The sequence below is a fragment of the Neolamprologus brichardi genome, chromosome 7, assembly GCF_056152115.1.
Source record: "Neolamprologus brichardi isolate AB-2024 chromosome 7, ASM5615211v1, whole genome shotgun sequence".
Lineage (NCBI taxonomy): Eukaryota > Metazoa > Chordata > Actinopteri > Cichliformes > Cichlidae > Neolamprologus > Neolamprologus brichardi.
In genome coordinates, this window is record NC_142110.1 from 60,888,452 (window position 1) to 60,907,964 (window position 19,513).

At 39.7% G+C, this 19,513-nt stretch overlaps 1 protein-coding gene across 5 annotated transcripts; it reads right to left on the minus strand.

Annotated features, from left to right (window-relative positions):
• Nucleotides 1-2,233: 2,233 nt before the first annotated feature.
• Nucleotides 2,234-18,453, minus strand: odf2a (outer dense fiber of sperm tails 2a). Of its 5 annotated transcripts, none has more exons than XM_087844027.1 (20): nucleotides 18,308-18,453; nucleotides 16,796-16,923; nucleotides 16,516-16,629; nucleotides 16,244-16,420; nucleotides 15,307-15,500; nucleotides 14,913-15,045; nucleotides 14,645-14,770; nucleotides 13,789-13,863; nucleotides 13,602-13,673; nucleotides 13,317-13,433; nucleotides 12,909-13,094; nucleotides 10,845-10,954; nucleotides 7,794-7,929; nucleotides 7,474-7,584; nucleotides 7,105-7,368; nucleotides 6,490-6,590; nucleotides 5,175-5,337; nucleotides 4,464-4,589; nucleotides 4,167-4,379; nucleotides 2,234-4,129 (listed from the first exon to the last, which is right to left on the minus strand). In XM_087844027.1, the coding sequence occupies exons 1-19, from the start codon at nucleotides 18,354-18,356 to the stop codon at nucleotides 4,209-4,211; spliced, it is 2,553 nt and encodes an 850-aa protein (XP_087700153.1). In that variant the 5' UTR covers nucleotides 18,357-18,453; the 3' UTR covers nucleotides 2,234-4,129; nucleotides 4,167-4,208. The 5 variants fall into 5 exon arrangements, with proteins under 5 accessions (XP_087700153.1, XP_087700156.1, XP_087700154.1 ...); XM_087844028.1 differs by having other exon boundaries at nucleotides 2,235-4,129; nucleotides 13,789-13,860; XM_087844029.1 differs by having other exon boundaries at nucleotides 2,235-4,129; nucleotides 16,796-16,909; nucleotides 18,308-18,424.
• Nucleotides 18,454-19,513: the final 1,060 nt, after the last annotated feature.

The following is a 19,513-nucleotide window of genomic DNA, read 5'->3' on the forward strand; positions in this document are numbered from 1 at the left end:
AGCGTGCATTTACGGGTATCAATGAAGGCTAACGTCATTAGGTAGGCGGCTAAAGCTAACAAGCCAGACCGCCTCAGAGCCAAACAGGTTTACTTCTTCGCTCGTCATTTAGGGTTTTTACATACCAGCTTAGAAAACATCGAACAATGAAAACGCTTGCAGCTGGTTAGCCTTAGCCATTCAGTTATCGAATGCACGGTATTTGGAGAGCTATGAAATTAATTCAACAAATCGTTTCCAGTTTGGAAACATGCTGCATGGAATCTGTTGTAATATACTCAATTCAAAATAACAGCACTTTCCTACCTCAGTGGGTTTATCAAAAAGTGTTTACAACTTGGTGCTTGTCCAGGCGAAACGACGACGAAGGACGTACAACCGCTGTCGATGGAGATGGGGGTGGCCTTTTTTTTTTTTTTTGCTTTAACCCAAGTGTGACGTCATTTTCAGCAGCTGCGCGGAAACAACCGAGGAGTGACGGGGGAAGCCGAAGCTCTGCCGATAACAGCGTCCAGTCTCATCCAAGGTCGCCAGGCTTTCTTTTGTTAGTTGGCTTGGCACAAACGTAACCCGCTGGGCTTTCTCTGCGAGTAATGATCCATCCGGTCACAGACGCTATCAAATCAAGATGATAAAATGGTGATACAAATCTACAAAGGTAAAAAAGTGCAAATTCGACAAGACAATAATCTTCCGGAAACGCGTTAATCTTGTATTTTGGCACTCAAAGCGTTAAAATAAACATTTTAATTACAGTTAATTATTTTGAGTGCACATCAGAGCTGTGAAACTGAAAACTGGACACATTTAACATTAAGCTGCTGTCCCACAGTGTAATAAAGGAACTCATTTTAGTTTATTGGCAGAAGAAGTTAAATTAACTTGACTGAATAGAACCGGGCTGGACTCCCGTGGGCCGATTTACTTTTGCGTCAATAAGTAGAGGGCTGCTGTACACCGGCCCTACACTCACTAACAGCATTCGCCCATTTTCAGCTAGCATCAGGAAGTGTCATATTTTGTAATATCGATACTTTTTCCCAGCCTTATTAAAATAATAGAATGTAAAAAATTATATTTAGTCAGTTCTTGTGTTTGAGGCTTTTCATACTATTTTTACATTAACTCCAAGAAGAAGTATTGTATGTTAGAGTCATTTTTTAAGATATGAACCTATAATACTTGATATTTTGTTTTAAGTGAAAATTACTTTCACAGTTTAAGTACAGCTGAAAGTGTCATAATTTGGAGAATTGCAGGTTAAGAAACCAAATGTAGGACTAACAGACACAGGCATGTCATGGACAAAGACCAAGCCCTTTTATTTTTGCCTGAAGTGCATATAACAAACAAAATCCAGAGAGAAGCAAACAAACAGCAATGTCCAGATGAACAGAATCAGCTTTTTGGGTAGAAAACAAGGAGTCACTATGAGTATCCATCTGGGAAACACAGACAAATGAGTGTATAAAATAAACTTGAGGTAAAAGGGGAGGTAGAAACAGGAAGGTAAGTAAAGCTGAAGACAACTGACCAAAGGTAACATTAGAGGCAATACACTGGAGACTACAGCAAAGTAAAACAGGTATTAAACAGAAACACTGCACATGAGTTAATGAGTCAGGCAAGTTGATAAATGCTGGACCTAAGACCTAGGACCAAGACATACAAGATTACTTGATTACTCATCAGTTACTTGATGAAAAGGGGTAACTACTTTGATAGTGACTTAAGGTAAAATCCCATCTGAATCCAAATTTATGTTTGGGTTCTCTTTATTTGAATATTGCTCGTGTTTTCGTTGTGTTATTTTGTTCCCTGATTGTTTTTAAAGGTATAATAATTTCCCTAGGGATTAATAAAGTATGCTGATTCTGATTCTGATAAGAAGCAAGTTCAATACAGCCAGGCTTTCTTTGTGTTAGCTGGCTTGGCAGTCAGAAATAACAGAGAGCACAATAGCTGTCAAATTTCTTTCATTCTGCTTCGGGATCTCAGGATACTCACATAAAAGGAGCATTTCATCTTCATCTCTTCCGTTCTTAATCTTAATCTTCAGCTTGCCCTCCTGTCTTTTCATTAGTGTCCCTGTCTCCAAACCATACATGATAGCACATCTCACTACCATGATCAGAACCTACAGCTATCAGGACCCCCTCCTCTAGAGCCAGCGCCTAACCCAAGAGACAGACACTCTTCTTGCTTTTAAGATTAGGCTGAAAGGAAGTTTCTTTCTGTTAAAAGGGAGTTTTTCCTTCCCACTCTTGCTACGTGTTTCCTCATAGGGTGTTTTGTGATTGTTGGGGTTTCCTTCTGATATTGTAGGGATTTTACCGTACAATATAAAACACCTTGAGGTGACTGTTGTTGTCGTCTCTTTGACAAAACAACTAAAAACCCACCTTTTTAAACCCGTGTTTAACTTTTATTTTTATGTTCTGGCATTTCTTTTGTGAAGCACTTTGTGATTGTGACTTGCAAGGTGCTATACAATTTGAAATTTTACTTATTTACTCTTATTGCAGTAGCACTTGAGAGCCCAGAGATCACAGGTATCCAGGATGGATGTTCAGGCTTCTTTTCTGTGTTTCTTGCACACAGAGGCTTCTCCAGACTCTTATTGAATCTTATTATGTAATGTAGATTAAAATATTCAGTCTTTGTAATATTACACTGAGGAACATTATTCTGAAATTGTTCCAAAAGTTGTAGGCAGTTTTTTCGCAGACTGAGGAAACTCTGCCACCTTTACTTCTGAGTAAAGATGTAATTTAAAAAAATTAAACCAGCCTTGTTACTGACCTGTTGCCTTTTCTTTTTCTTTTATTAACACTTACTTTTCCAGCCTCTTTGTTGCCCCAACTTTTTTGAGATCTGCTCATACCATCGGATTAAAAATGAGCTAATAGTCTATTATTATTATTAAAGTCTATTTTTAGGGGAGTTTAAAACTATATAAAACAAACAACATAAATATTAAGAGTATTGCCATATACTGGTATTGTACTTTTGTACAAATATGATTATAGACTGCCTTTTCTCTCATATTATTATTGTGATATATTTTTTTTAGTTTAGTTTTTTTGGCCAGGATAATCTTGTAATGATATTTGATAACATAACAGCCGTAGTATATGCCACTGATTGGAAAGTCTATTTGAATAAGGCAAAAAAGAGAGCTGGTTTAATATTATATTTGACATATATAAAACTTTCCATTATTAAATACACTCAAGTTTAAAAAACATGAATGACAGTTATTGATGCTACTCAAAATAATGATATTGATAAACACAATGCCTTGTACCAGCCAAAGGAAAATATTAACACCACTGTTTTCAGCTCCCTACAAACAGAAGGAAAGACACATTTAAGTACTTACTGGATCAGAAAGACTTGGTTTCGGCATACATACATACAAAAAACTCAGCAACAGTACAAAACTGTGACTGTTAATTCTGGTGATAAATATTAGCTCTATTGTGATATGATATGGCCAACAGTGATGGGATGATTAAGACCTGGATGTAAAGGACGACCCCCAGAAGGACAGAGCCAGCAAAGCTGGTTTAGTACGCACCCCCATTTCCCACACCCTGCTGCTGGGCGAGGAAGAGTGGACCCGGGATCAATGTCGACCGCAACCCAGGGCAACACTCATCTTCCACACTACACACATTAGTCAAACTGGACCTCTCAAAGCCCCATCACCAGCACCTTGCGAAATCTTTTTCTGAAGGCAATATTAAACTGGCGAAACATCTCATGCAAGCACTGGCTTTTGTAAAGGTGTATGTCTGGGAGAATTACTTTCACAGAGTAACAGGAGCCAACCACTACCAAAAACTGCACTTCTTCTAAGTATACCCTCATAACCAGTGGTCGGGTTAAATACCTGTGGCTCTCTACCATTTCTTTAAAAATGTCTTTACACACCTAAATAAATGCAGTTGTCTTCCTTTTACAAGCTCTTAAGGTCACTTAAGGCTCCATGGGGGAGTCAGACACCGTGGACTGCCATGATAAAATCTGACTACAACAAAAATGAACATTTTTTACTGATAGGGACAAAATCAAGTGTGAGCTCTGTGGTAGGAAACTTTATTACAGCTGAGCTATTTAAACTGTGGTACCATCACAGCCTCCAGCTCTGCCAGCCAAATCTAGTGACAGGCTTAAGTCATGCCACTGTTCTGGAATAGACACAATCAGCTGGGTGAGGAGGCTTGCAGAGAGCTGCTGTGGGAAAAGTCTCCAAACACACTAGCATAGGATCCTTTGAGGAACTGGACATAGTTTTGCAGGCTTCGATTAGTGCTGTCTGACTGCTCCAGGCGATCCTTCAAATCCTGCAGCTGGCTCTGGTACCGCCACTCCATCTAAGCATCAGAAATACATACTTTACAGACTGGCAGATGTTTCTACACAGACAATTTTAGTCAGTAATTCCCAGAAGCCTTTACCTGCTCTTTGCTCCGTCTCAATTGATTAATTTCTGCAGTGGTCCTGCTGAGTTGGTTTTCTAGGTCCAGCATTTTGGACTGGGTGGAACGTTGTTTGTTGACAACACGTTCTTTGGTCTCTGACATCTGATAAACAAATAAACAGATCACACTGGATTTCACTAAAATTTCTTTTATACACTATTTCAATGTTATATGCTCTTATAAACAAATTCAAATAAAATATAGTCAGTTTATGTACATATGAAAAAATGGGTGTGTCATATTTGTTAAATTCAGTCATCAATAAAGCATATTTAATACAAGCTAAAAAGGAAACATTTGATAGTCAGAGATGCCAAGATATCTAAGTTGGTGACTGACTCAGAACACTAACCCAGAGCCCAATTCAAAGAAATGAAACCCGTGACTATAATACTGCTGAGGGAGTGGGCATTTAGAGCTAAAACATTGCATTTACAGATACACATACACAGTCCATTGTGTAGATGGAGTGGTTTAAAGGAACAACATATTTGAAGCAGTATCATTAAGTTTGCTTTCTAATGTTAATTAAAATCCAGGTGTTTCCTCTGAAGCTTGCTGGGCTGTATGGTCTGTATGTGCTTTGTATCATCGTGTCTTTTTATTGTGAATTGCTGTCACACTTGGGGTTAATCATATTTTGTGTAAAGTTCTTTATAAGTAAATCACTATGAAAAAGGATCAGACTTGTTGGCGAGCATCATCCAGAGCCTCCTCCAGCCGATGGCTCAACAATGAGCATTCTCTTGTTTTTTCTTTTAGACGGAGCTCATTGCTGTGGACGGTCTCTTCCCGTTTTGCAATTACTGCTAGCAGGTCGCTATTCTGACTGCCGGCCTCCTTTAACTTTCTAGAAGATGGCAAACAAAAAGACAACAACAACAAGGTGCAGTTAGAGTATTTTCAATGAACATATATTTCAAATTGCTTAATTAACAGGCTTTGGGAGCGTATTTAATATTAAATCGATATAATTCAAATATGATTCAGTGGAATTCTGTCAGGACAAGCAAGACAAGCACTGTCAAATTTAAAAATAGACAAATTAAATTGAATTTTCACTTGTTCCATTGGCAGATTTTTTCACTTATTCCAAGCAAAAATATCTTGTATTAAGTGATAAAAAAATCTGCCAATGGAATAAGTGAAAAATCTCTGTTTAAAAACAAGTTCATATATCTTACTGAAGTGTTACCCTGTAGCTGATTGTGTCTTATTTTAAGTGTGATGAGATTATTTTGACTAGAAATTAAAAAAAATATACTTGGTAAGATTTCGAGTTTTTGCAGTGTATTGCCAGTCAGCAGTTCTCCTGCCCAACCAAACACAGCCTGAGCCAGCCAGCTTCCCATTCCTGAGTCAGCGGACAGCTTGCCAGAACTTTTTTGAGGCCTACCGAAAGACCCTAAACTCCTATCACAGCCCAGTTTTTTCTATCAGAACTGCAGAAATTGCACCGGACAGGTTCACTAAGGTTTACCTCAGCATTTACCCAGCTCACAGGACATTTCTCTGCCTGAAAGCATTCCAGAGACTTGCTGACAACATGATTTCGTGGAGCAGCAAGTGTCTTCTGTCCACTCCTCTTTATGCTATGAAACAACGGCGTGCTGTCAATGGAGGACATGCTTCTTCACTTATGGCCAAACATAGTTCTATATGCTCTCGTCCCAGCCTCATATCATTAGTATTAAAAGGATTGGGAATGGCTGCTTCTGACTTTGTTAACTCCATCATTGTGTTTTATTTTGACCAATTGCAATACAACAAATGTCCCAGTAAGCCGGTTATGTTACCTGGGGTTTGGGTTATTATTTTTTTAACTGAAAAATCTGAATTTCATGAAACCTGCTTTCTAGAACAGGATCAGATACGGGGTTTTATTGGGAAATGACAAGGTGTAAAGACAAGAACAAGAAACAGCTGTTGGACGACATGGTGGTTGATAAATAATTATATATCTAGACAGCATTAAAGTGAAACAGCATAAGAGAAGATGGACCTTTCCAAACTTTCTACTCGCTGCTGAAGCTGTGTGTTCTCCTCCAGCAGCACCTTTTTCTTCTGTCTAAGAAGCTCCATCTGGCTGCCTTGGGTCTCCACCTAACACAATAGAAGGCCTTTGAATAATGTATTTAGAAAACATTTTCACTGAATATAAACTGAAGGACATATTAACTGAAGATGCACAGAGATGAAAACTAGTCTCAGAATGGAATGGATGTGGCTCAAGAGACAAGGGGGAAAGTTGGTAGTTTGATCCCTGGCTCCTGTTAAAGTTGAAATGCTCTTGAGAGAGATGCTAAAACCCACATTACCCCCAGTTGGGTATGGTAGAATTGTTATTTGTGCCCTTTTCTACAACTTTATTAGTCTGTTAGCTATAATTATATTAAAAAGCTATTTTTCCAAACTTTGTAAAGCACCATTGTATCCACACTTCCCAACAAGCATTCCTTTCTGCCCATCTATCATTTATTATCTGTCATTCCCATTTGTTCTTGCTCTTGTACCACTACCATCCAATATTTTTATTTGAATTTTTCATTAACATCATTTCAATATTGTTAATATTTTTAATGCTATCTTTGGCTATAAAGCATAAGACTGTTGTGACCTTCATGCGGAGATCAGTCAGTGCTGTGCTGAGCTCCAAGCTGTGTTTCTCGTGGCTGCACTCCCTATCCTGAGCTTCCTGCAGCTGTAGCTGGGAGCGCTGTAGGGCTTCAGGAAGAGGCTCCAACTCTGCCAGCCGTCCCAGAAGCTCCCTGCGCACTTCATCGATCTCCTTCTCCAGCTCCCCCTGCACCGTCTGAGCCTTCTGCTCTGCTTGAGCCAGCCGAGCACAGTACTCATCTGCCTCAGCCTGAGTTTTCTCCAGCTTTGTAGATATGGTTTAACAGGACAACAAGGACAATAACGGTGTCATTTCTGTACAATGACAATGTAAAACTGTTGTATCCCCGTGAGAGTGTGAAATAATGACCTGCATCTTATAGCTGTCTAGGAGGCCCTCATACTGTCTGATGGAAACCTTGACCTGTTGAAGCTCTAACTGAGACACGGACAGCTTCTCCTCCACTGCAGACGCTGTAGCCTGAGAGAAACAGAACTTTTATTAAATAAAATTGACAGTTCATACTCCCAATGCAATATAAGTCAACCTAAAGCTATTAGAATCAGTAATGGAAAGATTACATCCGCGCCGCAAAAGCATAACAGATGTGTCGAAATTCTGATCAGGGCATGGTTTGATTAACATTTAGCAAATCTGTTATCGTTAATAAGTGACTTTGGCTGTTTCACCTTGAGGGATTGGTTCTCCAGTTTGGCAGCAGTACTCTCTGCAGTGATTTCACGGAGACGATCCAGCAGCGTTTCTTTCTCTGCTCTGCCTTTATCCTTAGTAGTATGAAGCTGCTCAGTCAGCTCTGCTATACGGCTGTCATACCAGATATGATAACAAGTTAACAAGGATTAGATTTCCATTCATATAAACAAAATCCATCTGAAAGAGTAAAAGTCCAAAGTCAAAATTCTATTAATGAAGTTTGGTAACTGGTTTCATCACAACGGGATCTTTGTGATTTTCATGTTACATTTTCTGGAAGCTTGCCCTTATCTGAATTAAGGGTCTAAAGACTTATATATGGTTAAATAATGTTTAAAAGGTCCACTGAGCACACTGATTTGTGATACTGGACTAAATAAAAACTCAAGTAAAAATAAATTCAATTCAATTTTATTTATATAGTTGTGATGTCTGCTGCTGCAGATGGCGTGGAGTGAAGAGAGTGCAGACCCAAATGCAGACAATGGAGATGTGATGAAGTGAACAGAAAGTGAGCAGTTTATTTCTGGCTGCACAAGACTACAAACAAAAGCAAAGAAGGACTAAGATGGAACTAACAGAAGCTATACTGGGAAAAGCTAAAATACTAAGTACATGAAGCCTAAGACCTGAAACCTGAAACTTGGAACACAAAGGAAGAAAAGCACCAACAAGAGACAGAAAGAGGACTAAATGCACAATGATAACAAGGAAATGGCAAACAGGAGGGAAACACAGCTGCGACTAGTCAGAGACAACGTGACAGGGAGGAAGCAACCCTGAACACACTAAACGCAAGACGCAGGACTATCAAAATAAAACAGGAAACATGAGAAACAAGCTGAGACACGGACCGCTGGGACTGCTGAAGAACAGACATGAGTATATAACGGACTCGACGTGACACATGAAACACAGGGGAGGCACAGAAACAAAAGCCTAAGGCGTAGAAACAACAAATATAACCAGAAACTAACTAAGTGAAAGTATATTCAAAAACCAGGAAACACAAAAACACAGGGTGCCCAGACCCAGGACCATGACAATACTGCCAAATCACAACAACAGTTCCCTCAAGGCGCTTTATACAAATGACTTGCAAATCTCATAAACTCATTTTATTTTATTCACAACACAATATAGAATATGTAAAATATGAAAACATATCAAGTATTTAAACTGACAAAGAAAAACACTGGTACATTTTGAATTTGATGGGAGCAACACATCTCACAAAAGTTGGGACAGGGCCATGTTTCCCCCCGGGTAGTGTCCCGTTTTCTTTTAACACGCGTCCGTAAATGTCTGGTAACTGAGAAGATCAGCTGCTGGAATTTTGGGAGGAATGTTGTCCCATTCTTATCTGATAGAGGATTTTAGCTACTCAACAGCCATATGTCTTCTTTTTCATATTTCTTATTTCATAATGTGCCAAATGTTTTCAGTTATTGAAAGATCTGAGTCAGCCTGCAGGCAAGCCAATTCAACCCCCAGATTCTTCCACTACAAAGACATGCTGTAGGAATAGATTAAATGTGCAGTTTAGCATTGTCTTGCTTAAATATGCATATTATGCACACAGGGAGCATATTTTGCTCTAAACCTTTCAGCATTGATGACGCTTTTCCAGATGTGAAACCTGCCAATCCCCCCCTGACATTTACGTTTTCCAAAAAGATTATCTAATTTCAATTTGTCTGACCACAGCACAGTTGCTCCACAATTTGCAGATTTTTTGCAGATTGTTGTAGCTACATAGCTATTCTGACATCACCTGTTGGTTCATAAATGTCCATTCTGAAGTCTCAAGATCAACCTTTCCACCATCTTCATCGCAAAAAACAGTGATGGACCCTGACAGTGACGATGGGCACCTCTGACTGTGAAACCACTTGCTAGTACGCTCACAAGGCGTTAGCCAATGAGAAAGCAGATAACACCACAGCTCATCCTGCTTTATGTAACATGGTATGATAATGTTTACAAAACAAATTTAATCTTTTATTCAGTATGACCCAAAATGCATGACTAGGTCAAAGAACACAGTGGCAAAGTGTTTGCAGAGGGGAACACAGAAAGCCTATAGACTTCTATAGGACTGGAAGTGTTTTTGCAACCTCAGCTAGTGCCACCAGGTGGCATGGATGGATATAATGCACTTCCATATCGGCTTCATTTTTTTGACCAGCAATCTATGGCAATCTTTTTTTTTTTTCCATCTATGTTACGCTGAGAAATTCTGCATCTAAGATGCTGCTTTTATAATCATGTTACTAACCTGTTGCCAATGAACCTAATTAGCTGCAAAATGTTCCTCCAGACATTTTTTTCAGTACCACTTACTTTTCCAGACTATTACTGCTCCATTCCAACTTTTTTGACATGTGCTGATATGTTCTATTGTCAATATAATATGGGTTTATTAGATTACACGGTTCTGTTTTGGCACTATATACATAAAAATTGAATTAAGTTGAAATTTACATCACACACACGTTTTCCTTAGGATCACTTTTTTTTTTGTATTTTAACAAAACAGCCAAATAAATGAGTCTCAGCAAGAGTGTTCCTCTCAGTTTTGCCAAAGAGATCAATGGAAATATTGTGTCAACTACATTTTCTCTGCATGTCTCTCACATCCCACCCTCAGATGTACTGCTGTATCCAACTTCAGCTCAAACAATTCCCTGTTTATTTCTCTCCCAGAATGATACTGAAAGCAAGAAAACTTGATGAATGAATGAAAGATGCTCGGTATATGGCTACAGTCTATAACCCTATGCTAATGCCATTACTGGTATAAGGCATTTTGCACTACACAATTAACAATGTGACATTTGAAGACCTTGCAAACCTCAAAATAAAAATGTATTCATGGTGATTTTCCAAAAATATCAACAGACTTTTATTGTCCTGCATGCCGTTCAGCTGTCCAAAACTCCTTTGTGAAAAATAAAAGGAGTTTAGGATCTTGGGTTTGTTCCCCCCCCCCCCTTTGTGAACAGAGAAAAGGAAAATGCAGTTACCTGTTCAATAGTGACAATTCAATATCCAGTTTACTCTTGTCTTTTGCTTCTCGTGCATGTTGACTCTGCCATGTCTCAGCTGCTGACAGCACCTCTGCTATCTGCTTCTCCTGCAATTGGAATACATTTTTGTCACTATACTGGTTGATTCATTTATAGTCATAGTTGGGCACTGGTTTGTTTTTAGACTTCTCCTGGTATGAGGTGCTTATGTTGATATGCTGTATTTGATTGTACATTATGGTCAAATATCTCCATTTGTTGAGTTCTAGAATCATGTCCAAAGACATTTTGGAAACGTACATAAACATATAGTAGAACTGTAAAAACCTGTAATCTGTAAAGCCACTGTTGTGTTTGTGACCAGCTCTGTCCATGAACATGCTGCAGCTGTTTTTTAAGTTGAAAAACACAAGCACTGTGCTGGATTGCTGGTGATGTATGAATGGCTCGACCTTTTTAAGGAGCAAAACAAGTCCTGTTTTTCCTTGGTTTTATGACGTTACATCAAGCTGTATGCCAGAAAATTTGCAAGGCTTTAACTCTTTGATGCACCTCACCAGAAAGGATCAAGAGCGAGGACACATGTGTCACACAGACTGTTTAAGTGTGGCTGAATGATGCCAAAGACAGAGAAGTTGATCCAAACTAAAGATGTAGAATTACCAGGAAGCAAAATAGTAGACTAATGGGATAGCTATAACCTCCTGGGCTTATCCAGAAAGTTATAGCTATCCTGTATGTCTGCTATTTGCTCTCCAAGCCAATAGGACCATGATAATGATGCAAAGAGGACAGCCCTGCCAAATATTTCCAGAGGGTAAGATAGTACTGACAAACCAGCCCAGTTGTAGTAATAAGGTCCCAGACATTAATATGTGCAGTACCTACTACTGGTCATCATAAAAGCAGCCAGAATAATATTGCTTTTTCTACTGAATTAAAGTACAGACTCTCTATATGTGTGTCAGAGCTGCATGAAATAAGACTTTTGTTCATAACCCACCTGCACACTTACTCAGAGCTGATTGAACTATTTCTAATCTGCTGCTCTGGAACTTAAAACTCCACATTACCAGTTCATCTACTCAAATTTCAGGCTCACACTCTGTGGTGTTTATTACATTTGTTTGCTGCAGTATGGACCAGAGGGTTGGACTATGAAGCAAGTTTGACAGGCTTTCTTTAAGTTAGCTGGCTTGGCAACTCTTCAGTCAGTGATAAAGACGATGAAGAAGGCTTCAGGATCTGGGCAGGCTCAATTAAAAGAAGGCATCAAATGCTTCTTTTGACTCTACTTCTGTGGAAAATCTACTGTACCGATGGTTGAATTAACTGTGATTTATCACATTTTTTTGGAAAGCTGGGCCACATTTGTGCCTGATTACAGCCAGACCCACTGAATCCAGAAATCCCTTAAATAGAACCTGCGTGACAAAGAGAAGCAGGCTAAAAGATCTGATAAAGCTACACATCATGGTACAATCTAAAGAAGCAGCCTAATGATTAAGATGAACAGTATGGGCTCAAGCTCACACTCTTAAGCACCTGAGATCCTTCTGCAACCAAGCTAGATAAAGTGGCATCAGTATTATACTGAATCTAAAAAAAACATCTCCTTAAATTAGTTTTCAAATATATAAAGAGTTCAGTGTCACTGCATCTTCTTAAAGACAAAACAGCAAAGGTCACTAGGAGGATGGTGAATGGCAACTGTAAAATAACACATCATAGATGCACATCTAGACAGTCAGTCTTCTCTGCGACACACTGAAACCAAACTAACTGCAGATCCTGAAGTCAAACTAGGAAGAAAGCTTCATAATATGTTAAATTGCATTATCCCTATCATATAAAAGTATCATCATTTGGACATAACAATAATTTTTACCCAGATCAAATGGGAAATTATTTATATTCTCTGTGACTTATATGACAAAAATCAAACTGAACAGAATATAATTGACAGAAATGACATAATATAAAAAACAGCAGAACAAGTTTAATGTCCATGACATTAAAGGTTTTAATAGACTGGTATGTCAGCGCTGTGGAAGGACGTACCATGTCCAGCAGCTGGATGCTGAGATGGCCTGCAGTGTCCTCGCTGCGCTCAGCTCGCTGCTTTTGGGCCCGTGCGGCTCGTTTCAGAGCCTCTCGGTCTGCGCCTGCCTGCTGCTTTAGTGTCACCAGCTGATCTGTCAGATGTTTTATCTCCACCTTCTGCTGATTGGCTGCTTTTTCCAGGTTCTGAACCAATGGCAGAGGATAACAGACGTATAGATAAAGATATACTGAAAAAAACATGTCTGACTACAATAAAAATATACAAATATAGATTGCAATAAATATATATTGTCCAGGGTGTGTGTTCACTGACTGTCATTTCTTTCCATCCATCCATCCATCCATCCATCATTATTGTACACAGCACCAAAAACAGCAACAGATGGCAGAAGATACCACACAAACCTTTATCTGCACAGTGAGGCGACTGTTCTCAGCGTCTTTGCTCCGGAGCTGTCCTTGTAAATGAGCTCGTGTTGACTCCAGGCTTTTTGAAAAAACAGCTGTGCTCCTGGCATTGTCCTGCATTTCCAAAGCCAGCAAAAGATACTTGTTTTGTGCTTTGACATTTGTTAGTTCTAAGATTATATGATATGAGTAATGGGGCAGTGAAAGAATGCCGTATGGAAAATTTCAGCTCTGCAGTTCGACACAGTTTCAGATGAAGAGAGTTCTAAATAAGACAGCCACCTTTTCATTATCTAAGAGCTTGGCAAGTCGATTAACCTCTCGGTCTTTCTCTTGAAGTTTAACAACAAGATGCTGTAAAAGGAAAGAAAACATATTATTTCTGACACAAAAAAGGAAACAACACAAAATGGATGTATTTTGTGAGGTTACTTAAACAAAAAGAATTTGTAGTTTCTATTAAACTCACGGCATTTTCAGCTTCTGTGTCTGCCAGTTTCTTGAGTAATTCGTCCTTCCTTGACAGCTGGAGTGATTCCATCTGCTTTAAACCATCCACACATATAAAACTTCACCAGTTTCTTTAACAAGAATTTACTGCATCTACAAAAGTGAGACCAACCAAGGCTAAATATTGTGACAGAATATAATCAACTTACTAAGTAAGGATTCATTTATTTGAAAATTACAACAGATCTGCACCATACTGGCAAATCTAGCTTCCTACCAAAACTACGACTGCGACATGCCCCCTTCTCTCACTCTGTTTCTCTGCACTGAGGTTTCCTTGTGTATTGTTTTCATGTGAAAGAATACTGTCCCAGAAACAGTTCAATATTTACTCATCTAAAGGCAGCATGAGTTCCTGTGTATTTTGTGCTATTGTAAATTGACAGTTGCATTAGACTGAGGTTACGGTTCATTCATTGGACCCTGCTCGCATGAAATGGATCATCAACACAGTCCTGCAACCATTTACACTGGAGCTTAAGGCGCAATAGGCTCGCTTTAGATTTCTCCAAATGATCTGTGCTGTAAATCAAAAAAATCAATCAATCAAAAAGAGCATGGTATGCTAAAACGCAGTGCACAGAATGTACAGACACTTACAAGCATAAACTGCCACTGAGCCTACTATGGTACACCTCAACAGGTTTGAATGTACATTCTTTGAGCTGAGAATCTCTTTGGACTTATATGCCAGAGAAGAATAATCAGTGAAAATCTGAGCGATAAATTCAAACTAGTACCCCCCTCGTGACACGAAACTGTGACTTTAGCGTGTTAACACTTTGTAGCACAGCTCTCTGGATCTTGCACAGTACCTGAGATTCGTGCTGCTCTCTGAGAAGCTTCCGCAGTGTTCGGTTTGTGACCTCAAATGTCTCCAGTTTCTGCAGCAGCAGCTCGTTCTGACAGGCCAAGGCTGAAGACTCAGAGCCAAATGGCTTCTTCAGCAGCAAAGACACAGACAGAGATAGAAACACTGCATCAACGAAACACTGAGAAAGCCTCCTGTTTCTTTCTAAAGTTCCCATGTTCCCCTAGTCTCACAGGACACATTGAAAGAGCAGACCCTGAGGTAACACTCACATTGCTACCAGGAGCGCACAGATTGAAAATGGACTCTCGCAGGGCGGAGGCTTGCTTTGCAGCTGCTGCTCCATTCACCTCAGCCTCCATCAGCATCCTGAGTAAAGCATCTTTGTCCTGATGCCCACTGTCACTGTGTAGGAACAAACAGACCTTAAATCACAAACATACTACTACTCGAACATGAGTTTCATAAACGTCATACTCTGAAATGACTGTCCCACCTTTATGTCACTACGCTAACAGGTAGTATAGTTGAAATGCAGTTGAATCAAGCTATTTTCTTTCAGTTGCCTATAGTATAATTAACCACCCAGATCTCTAAGCCCTTTGAAAATGAGGGCAAAGAGAGGCTGTTTGTCACGTGAAGGATTGGGAATGAGTTTGGAATCACATTTGCCTGTTGCAGTCATTCTCCTCCAGCATCTTCTCCATGGAAAGCCGTAACCTGGTGTTTTCCTTCTCCGTCTCCTCCAGCTCTTTGGTCACCTCAGCCAGCTCCTCTTCCTGCTCAGCGATCACCCGCTGGGACACGCTCAGCTGCTTCGACTGACGCTCTAGCAGCCGTTCCCTCTTTTGCATTTCTACCTGCACATATACCGGATAGGTATAAGTGAAAAAGGACATGTGGACCAACGCTTTAAGCACAGAAATCGACAAGAAAACCTCGCTGCTCTTTGTGATCATCAGATGTGGCAGTTTAAAATGAGGGCAAGTCTTTCTATGGGGTAAATGAACAAGTTATCTCCCTGCTATACGTATTACATGTGAGTGGCAAGACTGGAGAATTTTGACTAAATTAATACATTTCTACATTTAGATTTTACCATGTGTTTCTGTGTAAATGGTAAATGGACTGATTCTTAAATGGTGCTTTTCTACTCTCCCAAAGCACTTTTTTCTAGTGCTTTCTATCTACCTCTACCAGGCTTTAGTATTACCTGTTGTCTCGTGACAGGGTGGTACACTCCAAGCTGAGTTTGTGAAGTTAAAATAGCAGTTAAAATGAAATAAATATGACTGGATTAAAAGCACTTGAGCTTGCAAATTGTTATGTATTTTAGGTTTAACATATTCAAAAATGTTCAAATTTCCAGGAGTATTTAAAACAGTTTCCATGGAATAAACCCATTTATTGTCTGGGTGCCTTAAATGGTTATGTAACAATAAATATGTAACAAGACTCGCCTTGAAAATCCCATGTAAGAAAAATAGAAATCAACAATGTTTATAACATAAGTACTACTAACAAACAAGTTATAATCTGAAATCTGTCTAATTAATAGTAAGGTTAGGGTTGTAGGTTGGACAGTTGCTTGATTCAAACTGACCTCATTTTTCAGCGAGCTGACTTCAGTCAATAAGTTGTCAATCTTCCTCGTGTACTGGCTGATTTGTCCATGTAGGCCTTCTTCCTCCTCTGATGCAAGGTCAGCTAACTGAAGCGCAGACTGCGAGCTTTCAGGTTCTGGTTGCGGTGGTGTGATCTCAAGGTTGTGCGTTGGCCCCTTGGTGCGAAATATACCGTGACACTACATCTTTGATTGCGTGAGTGTTTTTAAAAAAATCTCAGAGTGGACTGGAAACTGAGAGAAGGTATTACCTCCCACTTATATGTAGCATCACGTATGGAGGTCTTTCCTGGCGTGATCCCCAGACCTCGAGTTTTGACTTTAGCCGTGGGACGAAGGTCTGCTTTGTTGACTGCAGTCTTCCCCTTTAAAATACAGCGTGCTTATATTAATTGCATTTATTAGAATGGGCATGTACTACGGGCATGAGTGAGCAAACGGTTTATGATCAAGAGATTAGATTAGGAGAAACATTCACAATAAAACATGAACAACATCACAAGACAGACAGTCCACATACAAATATCTAACCTGAGGTGACCTGCCAGGACTCCTCTGGCTTTCCAGGTGCACGTGTACTGGCACGGTGTCATTGATGTGCACATGAATTGGAGGTGAATTTGAGCGTGTTCTTGTAATTTTCCTCTGTGGTACATGAACTTAAGTAAGAATAAGCTTAATAGGACAGCATGTAGCTCAATAAAAAAACAAACAATATCTTAATAATTTGCAAATAAATACGACAGGATATGTGAGTTTGATTGCACAAAATCCATAATTTTCTGTTAAGGTAAATCAAAAACAGCTGGAAAAATTACTGGGTATTCTTTTACAAAAAGAATGTTATGGATATGATCCGAAACAGATTCTGGATCCTGTCCACTCTGGTTACTCCCAATGAAAATCATCAACTGCCACCTCCAGCTCAACACACTCCTTTGCACTCATTTCTCTTGTGCACTGCTTTCGATGTTTCTAAACTTTTCTACCTTTACTAACGCTGCTCCTTGCATGTTCACCTTTCCACCTCATCTACTGTCTGGATTCTAGTGACGCTCGTGCCTCTTCTCTCCAGAACATGCATCCACTTCTCCAGTCTATTCCACCTATTGTTGAAGCTGAGGAGGGGTTCATCAACTTTACCCCTCTGTAGTTACTAGTGCTCTGCACATCTGTCAAGACGTCCACTACTCTGTCTCCCAGACATCTCTATACCTGCACAGGTATGTCATCTGGACGGACTCTTCATCATCTTCACAGCTCCCCTCACTTTCAGATTCCCTAACTTTCCTCATCAGTCCTCGTCTCTCTCGTTTTCTTCATTCATCAGCTCCTCAAAGAACATCTTCAATTTCCTCAACACACTTTCTTCTTAGCACATTTCTGTCCTTCATCAATCTCTCCTGTTCCACATCCTTTCCAGCTTGATCACACAGGCTGGTCCTTTTCTCCTTCCTTAGGAGGAGAAAGGTGCTGTCCTATGTACACAGTGCTTGGACAGCTTGAATCCAAATACAGTGCTCCTGGCCTTGCTTCTATCTGTTCTCCTGCACACGCAATACTTACTCTAAGTGTCGCTCTAAGACTCTACCTTCTTCCTCCTCTCCATCATATCAGCCAACTCTTTTGCCTTGTACCAGACATAGTTCATATATTTCGAAATAGTTCCTCTGCAAACACCTCTGCACTCCTGCCTTTCCTCACGTCAAACTTGCCTTCCCTCTTTCCTCCTAGGCACAGTTTCCACCTTAACTCTTTGGTCTATCAACACCTATCAACACCTATCAACACCTATCATTCACTCGGTCACCGACAAATCCGATCCTCATTCTTGTGTTTGATGTCTGATTAGGAAAAGACTTTTGGCTGACGCCCCATTTATTAATGTATAACCAAAGAGTACACTTCATATCGACATTGTTTTAAACAGTTGGCGAAGTTGTCATGAGGTCAAGAAGTATTCCTCCCCATGACATTAGCTTCAAACCTTCACGACAGCATTTTTAGGATGTGTATAGTAAACGAACAAGTCAGGAATCTTACCATAGGAGAGACCGTAAAAATACACCCCCAAAATAGAAATATAATTCATTGGCAAAGCACCATTTGATGCTTCGAGAGGAGTTGGATTGGAGTCAACGCCAACAGACAAAGCTTCTTTCTGGTTGGTTACTTTAAAGCACGTGACGTCTTTCTCAAACAGAGATTGGAGCAGAGTCGACGACGTTACGTCACTTAGCAACACACTTAACAAGCTACCAAAGAGAATAGCTGTATAAAGATGAACCACCCCCCACTCCCCCGCTAGGTCAATTCCATTTTCTAAAGTAAGCTCACCACTCAGCAGCCATCTTGAAACTCACTCGGACTCTTACTTTGAATCATCAGAGGAACAAGAAGCAGTCAAATGTGGTAAAACACATGAAAAGTGTTTTTCTTCTGCCATCATCTTTGCTGTCACGAATCTCATGTTTCTGTTAATGCAATATATGCTAAATGACAGAAAAGGGAAAACAAAAATATACATGAGTACATCCTTCTCTCACCCCAACTGGTCCCAGATTACCGCCCCTCCCTGAGCCTGGTTCTGCCGGAGGTTTCTTCCTATTAAAAGGGAGTTTTTCGTTCCCACTGTCGCCAGAGTGCTTACTCATAGGGGGTCGTATGATTGTTGGGGGGTTTTCTCTGTATTATTATAGGGTGCACTTTACAATATAAAGCGCCTACAGGCAACTGTGATTTGGCGCTGTATAAATAAAACTGAATTGAACTGTTTGTTTGGGAGGAATTAAGTTCAGTGTAGTTGCGTAATACCCCAGCAGTAGCATTAAAGGACCACATATTCACATTTTACTCACCTCAAAATCCTTCTATTTAAAAATTGTTATTATTTATTTTAACTAGAGCTGCAGCTTCTCTCAGTGGCTGGGGGTTAAGTGATCAGGATATGTTCCATAACTTTGTAGATATAAAATATTCAACTACAGGAATAAGTGTCTAACACATATGTTTAGATTCAACGTTGTCTGTTATATGTAGAGATGACTTATCCTTGAGTTAGATCCTTTTTCTGTGCTTGCATGATTCATACGAATGAAAAAGCAGCCAGTGCCCAAAGAAAATCTTTGAAAGATATTTGAAATCTTTTAACCTTGAAACACATCTGTTGAGTGTATCAGCTAATGGGCTGCTTTTAGATTTAAGGTGCTACTCAGGCACACTAGCCTTTTTTTCCACACTACAACACAG

What these genes read in the sequence shown, in the direction of transcription:
- odf2a (XM_087844027.1), bottom strand. Translation starts at nt 18,356, where the DNA reads ATGAATTATATTTCTATTTTGGGGGTGTATTTTTACGGTCTCTCCTAT. An exon ending in TTTTTACGGTCTCTCCTATG is followed by an intron (nt 16,924 to 18,307) that starts GTAAGATTCCTG and finishes TTCTTACTTAAG; the next exon opens with TTCATGTACCACAGAGGAAA. An exon ending in CGAGTAGAAAGTTTGGAAAG is followed by an intron (nt 5,338 to 6,489) that starts GTCCATCTTCTC and finishes GCCATCTTCTAG; the next exon opens with AAAGTTAAAGGAGGCCGGCA.